Raw genomic sequence first — 8,201 nt, 5'->3', positions numbered from 1 at the left:
CCTGAATTATTTAACAAGATTATAGAGTTAACGAAGACTATTGCTATGATGCTGATGACATGAACATCGTATTTGTTACCGAGCTATGTCATTTGATGTCACAGGTAGCAGTCTATGGCCACCATGACCCTCTTGCTTACATATTGAAAAAGACAAGACTAAAACATATGTTTAAAGATAGCACAATATTTTATTTCACAATATTTTGTTACTGAATGATTTGATAGACATACTTTCAAATTATTGACATAGAATACATATATATAATATATGTATATGACTTATGAAAGAACAATATTATTACAATATAAAAAGAAATACATGTAACTAACAGCACACAAATTTAACTAATTTATCTTTTTGGTGATTTAATTCTGTACGTACTTGAATTACATTTTGCTGGGTGACAAAATCTGAACCAGTCAACCAAAGCCTTACTTGTGACATTTATTTGATTTCTTACTTTATTTTTGCTTTATTATCCAGATTTTGACAAAAACTACATGTTAAGGTTGTAGTAAAAAAATCAAGCCTAGCAAGGCTAGCATAAGATTGTTGTTCTATCACGAAAAAGTGTATACTAGAGATGAGGACATGTATTAGGTAAGTTGGTTACAACAAAAGATTGTTAAATGTATGTTTTATATACAGATGGATATATGAGATAAAATGTATGTTTTATTTTTCAGTTACTTTATAGTATCCAAAAAGTACACAGGGTCTGTAGGGTCAGAGGAGACTCATATGAATGGTGATGGTGGCAAATATGCGTTTGCTTGTAATGGTTGCTCAGCCAGATTATTTATACACACAAAGTTTTTATAAACAAATGTATTTTAATGATGTTTGAACTAAACTGTGAATATATCATAAACGAATGCAATACAGTTCCCTTAATAAGATAATGAAGAAGTTAAATGTGAACATTTGTAATACATGAAACTAAATGTATAGACACAAAAGGCGATCAATAACTTCTTATGTAAAAATTGAATATGAAAGGAAAAATGTGTTCTGTTTGGTATTAAAGCACTTCAGTTTCTGAACTGTACATACTATTTAGTGTATTCGTTCAACTCTGTTTTTTCTTATGTTTCTAACTCAAATGCGTTATGTTGTCAACAGCAGATAAATTTGACAATATGAAGTGAAGTGTTCAGCTATTTGGTTTGAAAAAATGATAAAACACAAGGTAAAGTTTTGTTGAAATACACGTTAAAAACAGTTTATATTTTGGAGTATAATTATATTATTGCATATCATTATGAAAATTTAATATGCTTTGAAAGCTCACATACTCATTTAAAAGTAGATTTGTATACTTATAAAACATGTAAGTAAGAAACAGTTCCTATGGACATTTTATTTACAGGATCTTTATCGAATTTCACATAAACAAAAGATGCTGATATACACATTTTACATGAATCTAATGCTCACTTTGTGCATTTTTGACTAGAACATTAGTGCCATCATTTTCATTTTTGCAGATTGGGTAAAAGTTGTCTTCTAACTTATCATTGATAAGTTGGTTTGGACAAACGATGATTATTTTGTGCAGCACTTCACAGCAGGCGACAGTTTTTTACAGGTTTTTTCTGGGAGACTGTTCTCTTGTCCTGACTTTTGCAATGTCTTTGGATTAATTGATATTTCTGCTCTTGTCTGTGTATTATTTTCTGATATTTCTGTGTAGTTTTTGTCATCTATGTTTAGTGGATCTGTAGTTATACTTAAACCAAGCTGATTATACTTGATACAAGCTGATTATACTTGATACAAGCTGATTATACTTAATACAAGCTGATTATACTTGATGCAAGCTGATTATAAAATGATTATGTACAGGTTGGCACTCCATCATTACTTGTGTGTTCAAAAGTACCTGTTATTGCACCCCTTGCTGCTTCATTTACTTTTGTCAGATGACTTTGGTCGTTCTGTTGTATTTTCTTAATTCCGTTTTATATGCAACATTTCCAACAATGTCTTCCTGAATGAGGAAGAAGTTAAAATGTACAGGAAAAAATTGATGCTGTAATTGATTTGTTCTAAACGTTGTGAAGTTTCCCGAAACACAAAGATAGAATATGTGTTCTCAATTTTCTTTGTATCGATAAATATTTGCTGGAAAACAGTAATTGGTGTCACACATATGATAAAAGCTGCCACAACTGAAATGAGAACAGTTGTTGTCCGAATTAGTTCTTTCAGTTCCTGTCGTTCTTTCCATGTCACTGTTTTATTTGTGAGAGTTTTCTTATACTGATATCGTTTGTACAGTTGTATTATAATGATTGGTGTTAGCCCTGACATGAGAAATATTGGTCCTACAGAATAAAGTATAATCTCAATCAACAAAAGTATTCGAAACATATGTTTCTCTTTGGTTACAATAGCGTCCATCTTACAAATCATGTTGCCAGTGGCTGTTGAAAAACTCATTATTATGGCGAAGCCGGTCATGGTAAGGTAGACAACAATGATGTAGACCTTTGTCCTCATTTCAGTAATGACGATTTTAACTTTGAGGGGAAACTTGACAGCTACAAACCTCTCAATGCAGAGAAATACGATAAACCATGATGATGTCATTTTTGAAGTACGATAGAAAATATAGAATATCTTGCATCCTATATCAGAAAATGCCCTAACATCAAGTTTAAAGAGATCTTGAAGAAAATCTTTGTTGAATGTTTGAGTGCAAAGCATGACCGTGTCAGATACTGCTAATGCTATCAATATATATCTGGAGGTTACGTTTTTCCATTTCTTATAGATAAGTACACCTATTGTGAGACTGTTGCCAACCAATCCAACAGCTAGAAATATACTATGAAGAATGATCTCAATGTTGTACATTGCTTTTTTCTCATCTTCCCAATCTATAGATGACATTGGAGAATTCCCGATTGGTTTTACATCATCCATTGTGGTAGTGACGTTTTGCAAGGTTGTCTCACTTTCATTAGACCAAGTCTGATTCAGCAAAGTTGCATTCATTTTCCTTTATGAAATAAAAAAGTTTTATAATTAAAAACAATAGTGATCAGTGATCAAATGTGTCGCCTGGTGATAGCCAAATAAGAAGTTGTATTGAGGGGTGGTTGGACCGTTTGTTCCTTATGTGTCGTGGGTACATTTTAGCTTGTTGGAACTTCTGTTAAGCAGGAGACACACAAATCAGTAACAGGACAAAAGGAAATTTTATCCGAGGGTCATAACAGGCCAAAAGGAAATTTTATCCGAGGGTCAAAACTCAGCCCGGATATCCCGTTAAATATGCGCAAGTATACTTGAGGTACCAATTAATCAATCCTGTAAATTAGGTATCACTCAAAATTGATTAGTATTATAAGAGAAGTAGCCCGCAAAACACTTAAAATAATTTAAGGGCTCTAACTCATAAAAAATTTGAATGGAAAAGGGTGACGATATGCATAACTGAACTTGGTACTGATTATATTATTCCTATAAAGTTTGGATAAAATTGCACTAGCAGTTTTTGAGCAGTAGTCCGGACAAGTTTTGTGACAGATGGATGGGCAGACGACAGAGAAATGATCCCTATATGCCACCGCTACTCTGTATAGGCGACACATAAATTAACAGCATGGATTGAACTTAATCACAAAAGAGCCGAATGTTGCATACTCTACAGTGTTTTGTCTGAACCATTCAATATTAAAAGGGGAGTACGACAAGGATGTTTATTATCACCTTATATATTTATCTTAGCAATTGTATATACATGTACATGTATAACTGTCGATAGTTATAAAAAACAGAAATATTGAAAGTTTTAAAAAATTTGGTGTAGAAGTGAAAATATCACATTTGCAACTTTACTATCAAATGGTAAATGAAGAAACCATGTTCATATTTGAACAATTTTCTTTTATTTTTGGTCTTAAAACCTAATTCTCAGAATAGGCTTACTTAATAAACAACATGATCCAATTTACTATAGAAAAAAAAATACAAATATAATTTGAACATCCGAAAGTGCAGAAAAATAAGTCATTACGTTGCATTAAAATTGTGACTTAATTACGAGCATAAATTAAATCTATTTAAAGCAGATATAAATAGATGGAGAGCAAGACATCTGACACCAATTGGTATTATTTCCGTCTTGAAGTCCTTAATTATCTCAAAACTAACCTTAATAATAACTGCCCTACCGAGTCCACCAGAAAAAAAAATATGAAAACAATTACAAACAACTGTTTTGAATTTATATGGCGCTCAAAAAGGGACAAAGTTAAAAGGGATGTAATTATACAAGACTTTGAATATGGAGGATATAATATGAAAGACTTGCCAAATTTTATTTTCTCTATAAAATCAAGCTGGATCAAAAGAATATTTGATTAAAATAACCATGGACTGTGGAAAGAAATAATGAAGAAAAATTTACAAAAAGGTGGAATCTAGTTATCTTAAAGTAATTTAAACACAAAGGATATACAGCAATTAAAAAACTCAAAATAAATTTCTAATGTCTTGGATTAAAATAGATTTTTACATGTAACAAAAAAAATCACATGATTTGTTTGACCAAATAATATGGCAATATTCATATATACAAATAATGGATCTTTAATTTTTTTCCAAAAAAAAATGGAATATTATCAAAATAGAATATATTTTAGCACTGAAACAAAACAAATTAAATCGTAAAACTTTTGACCAGCTGAAAATTACTTTTAACATTCCTGATACAGAAATGTTTAACTTTTACAAACTAACTTCAACAATACCCAAGGAATGGAATCGTAAACAACAAAAAAGTAACAAAACTTTAACGCCTGCAGAAATAAGCACATTTGATATTGTAAAACCATGAAAATACTACCTATACACGTATACTAGAAAATTAAAGAAGCAAACTCTATACATTAGTTTCTTTAAAAGGAAGCTGTTAAAAAGATATAAAATAAAAAAAACAACAACAACTATTGTCATGTGAGAATTTGTACCTATTGCTACATGTATGTAATTTACATAACATATTAAATTTCATGTAATCGATAGTTTATATAAATATTCTGCTTAATGAATATGCTTATTTAAAATTTTGTGTGACTTTTCTATGTATAATTTACTGTCATGATGGTAAAAATAATGCGTGTAAGACTAATATATGTGTGTTGGAGATAAAAAATCTATGCAATAATTTTAAGAATCCATTTCAATGAGTTAGAATGAAAAAAATATAGGTGTCGGATATTTATTGAATGAATCAAACTTCGATATAGACTCCATATGCTAAAGCAAATATTATAAGGCCAATATTATCAAGAGTGGAGTGAAACTATTTCAAATCGGCCAAAACTTACATTTTACAGTACATTTAAATCTGAATTTTGCTATGAAAAATATTTAGATGTAATAGAAAACTTCTCTTAGACAAACACTATCTCGATTTAGAATATCGTCACATAATTTAGAAATTGAAAAGTAGAATATTCATTGGAATCGATAGAAACTATCATATTTGTAAACTGTGTAGTAATAATGTTGAAAATGAATATCACTTTTTGCTTTGTTGTCCTTTTCATAGGGAATTACGTCTAAAATATTGTGAATATATTTTAATTTCTGTTGTGTAATAAAAATAAAAGAACTATTAGAAATGTTGCCAGATCTACTGCATGTGCTATGAAATCAAGAACTAAATTGCTTGCAAATATAGCCGCTCCTTAAAAATTTGTTAACAGCATCATTTATTTTGATAATTTAAAAAGAGATATATATTAACCAAATTCACATCTTATTGTTGTATATAATGTTGATGTATATGGTTTTTGTTTTGTTTTTGTTTTTCTCCTTTCTTTCATATTTTTATTTTTTACATACTATTAAATTGTATTGTATACATATTTATATTGTCTTGGCCATCTTATCTAATAAAATTGCAATTGGTCAAAGACATATTACATGCTGATTTTGCCAAATAAACTTGTATAAACTTGTATTTACATTTAATGTCTGAAGAAGAGAGCACCTGTTTCATTTCTAAATATCTTGTTTTAGATTACATATTTCATAAGTTTTATAAAAAAAATTTGCAATTGCAAAAACTTATCTCAGTGCGTGTGGGTAAAAAATTAATAAATACTTATAATTCATTATAATTTTCTTACTTTGGTACATTATACAACCAGTGTAACAATTTTTTTTATCTTTTAAGTTTTAAAGTGTTCATATCTAGTTAATTATTCAAATAAAAAAAAAAAAACATTACTTACCGTATAAAGCTTGGAGACACAATTATTCAATGCAGCACATACAACGGTCCTGAGTTTATTGAGAATGTCTCACATTCATCATTTTATATCTTTTTAATCAGTGTATTCTATAATTAGTTCTAGCACATTTATTCAGGGATCAATTTTCATATAGTACATGATTCTTTAGTTTATGTAACAGATCACAGTGCTCACGTTCTCGAAGATCCCAAATCATAAATTCATACGAGGTATAAAGGTTCAATATTTCAGCCGCGTCACGACAAAACCAACATAGCGGGTTTGCGACCAGCATGGATCCAGACCAGCCTGCGCATCCGCGCAATCTGATCAGGATCCATGCTGTTCGCTAACCAACTCTATTACAAGTAGAGAAACTGATAGCGAACAGCATGGATCCTGATCAGACTGCGCGGATGCGCAGGCTGGTCTGGGTCCATGCTGGTTGCAAACCAACTATGTTGGTTTTGTCGTGACACGGCTCATTTCATATTTAATACATTGTATTTGATATTACAAGATTTCTACTAATCCGAGTTTCAGCATCAGTAAAATCATTATCTTTCGTGGGTTCATGTCTTCGTAAACTGATGCCGTATTTTTTTTACAACGATAGGATCGACGTATGTTATGAAATTAAGAAATCTTGTTTTTGACCAGCACATTTATTTTTACAACATAAAATATTTACATAAATGTAACAGAGTAAAATGATGGTTATATTTTCTATAGTTACATCTATGGCAGATTTAAAGTTTCATGTCGTTATTCAAAGCATCTTCTGAATCAAAGGATCACATTTTTAGGATTTGAAGTCTATTGACAAAATTATATGATGCACATAATCTCGTATTGTCATTTATCTTTGCTCAATCAAATAAAACAGAACCGTCATATTTGTGAAGAATTGGGCCAGACTGTTTTTGTGTGTTTTATACCATTTTACAAGCATAGCATGGTTTAGAGAACCTTATTGCTTGGTTTTAACATACATTATTCGATATATTTACATTTTGCATGATGCACTTTATTTTGGGATTGGGCAGAAAGTTATGAAAGCTTATGAGTATCCTCTACTAAAATTGTTGTTTGAACTTTGTTGTTATCTATAGAATGACTTAGTATCACTTGTATCTTTAAAAGTTATTATTCTATGCTTTCTTTATTATTCTAAACTAATGTAGAGAAATTGGTTATATGCTTTATTTGCCAAGAATCGTGATTTAAACCTTACTCAAATTAGAAGAATGACCTGTGATGACGTCGGGAATATACATGGAAACCATTAGATAACCGTATTTAACACTAAAATTGATTTTCATGATTTCTGTTAATATTATTTCCAAATATTGAACTTATTTTATATTAGTATCATCTGCAGTTACAATTTATTTTTCCTTGAGCCGTGGCAGTGATGTGTAAAAAATTAATCAAATCTCGTGATTTCAAGAGCTATCTGATCAAGACTGGTCTATTTATTGTGTTTTAGTGATGGCAACAGGTAACCGTTTAATTGAGTACCCACTTGATTAACGTTATAATATCGGTTTACTGAATGGTTACTCGAGAACTCTCGAAACGATGTGATGCAATATCTTTAGATACATATATAATTATAGTGCAATAAAACAAGATAGATCTATATATCTTCAGCAGATATATTTTAAACTTGTTAAATTTAATCAAAATAACTACTGAGGCTGAGGTGCAAATATTTTATAGCAAATTGACAATGGTTAACAATGACAGGTAACCAAGTTTGGCAGGTCTATCCTGCTTATGCAATCTAATTTACCAAAAAGTGTTGATTAAATTTGTTATGTGTTATTTAATAATATCTTATATAAACCGCTTGTGGTCTAATTCCTTTCAAAAAGATCATATTAAAGTAATTAATTCTACGCAAGTCGATGTTATTCTTAGTTATTATCAAGAAATATTCCTCAC

General features: G+C 30.2%; 1 protein-coding gene across 1 annotated transcript; it reads right to left on the bottom strand.

Moving 5' to 3' along the window:
* Positions 1-235: 235 nt before the first annotated feature.
* On the bottom strand, positions 236-3,003 carry LOC132714155 (kappa-type opioid receptor-like). The gene has a single exon (XM_060696937.1). The coding sequence runs from the start codon at positions 3,001-3,003 to the stop codon at positions 1,954-1,956; it is 1,050 nt and encodes a 349-aa protein (XP_060552920.1). The 3' UTR covers positions 236-1,953.
* Positions 3,004-8,201: the final 5,198 nt, after the last annotated feature.

The sequence above is a fragment of the Ruditapes philippinarum genome, unplaced genomic scaffold (assembly GCF_026571515.1).
Source record: "Ruditapes philippinarum isolate M1 unplaced genomic scaffold, ASM2657151v2 ctg2326_1_1_1_1, whole genome shotgun sequence".
Taxonomy (NCBI): domain Eukaryota; kingdom Metazoa; phylum Mollusca; class Bivalvia; order Venerida; family Veneridae; genus Ruditapes; species Ruditapes philippinarum.
Note: the sequence above shows the minus strand (reverse complement) of the source record. Positions and strands in the feature narration are given on the sequence as shown.

What these genes read in the sequence shown, in the direction of transcription:
- LOC132714155 (XM_060696937.1), bottom strand. Translation starts at nt 3,003, where the DNA reads ATGAATGCAACTTTGCTGAATCAGACTTGGTCTAATGAAAGTGAGACA.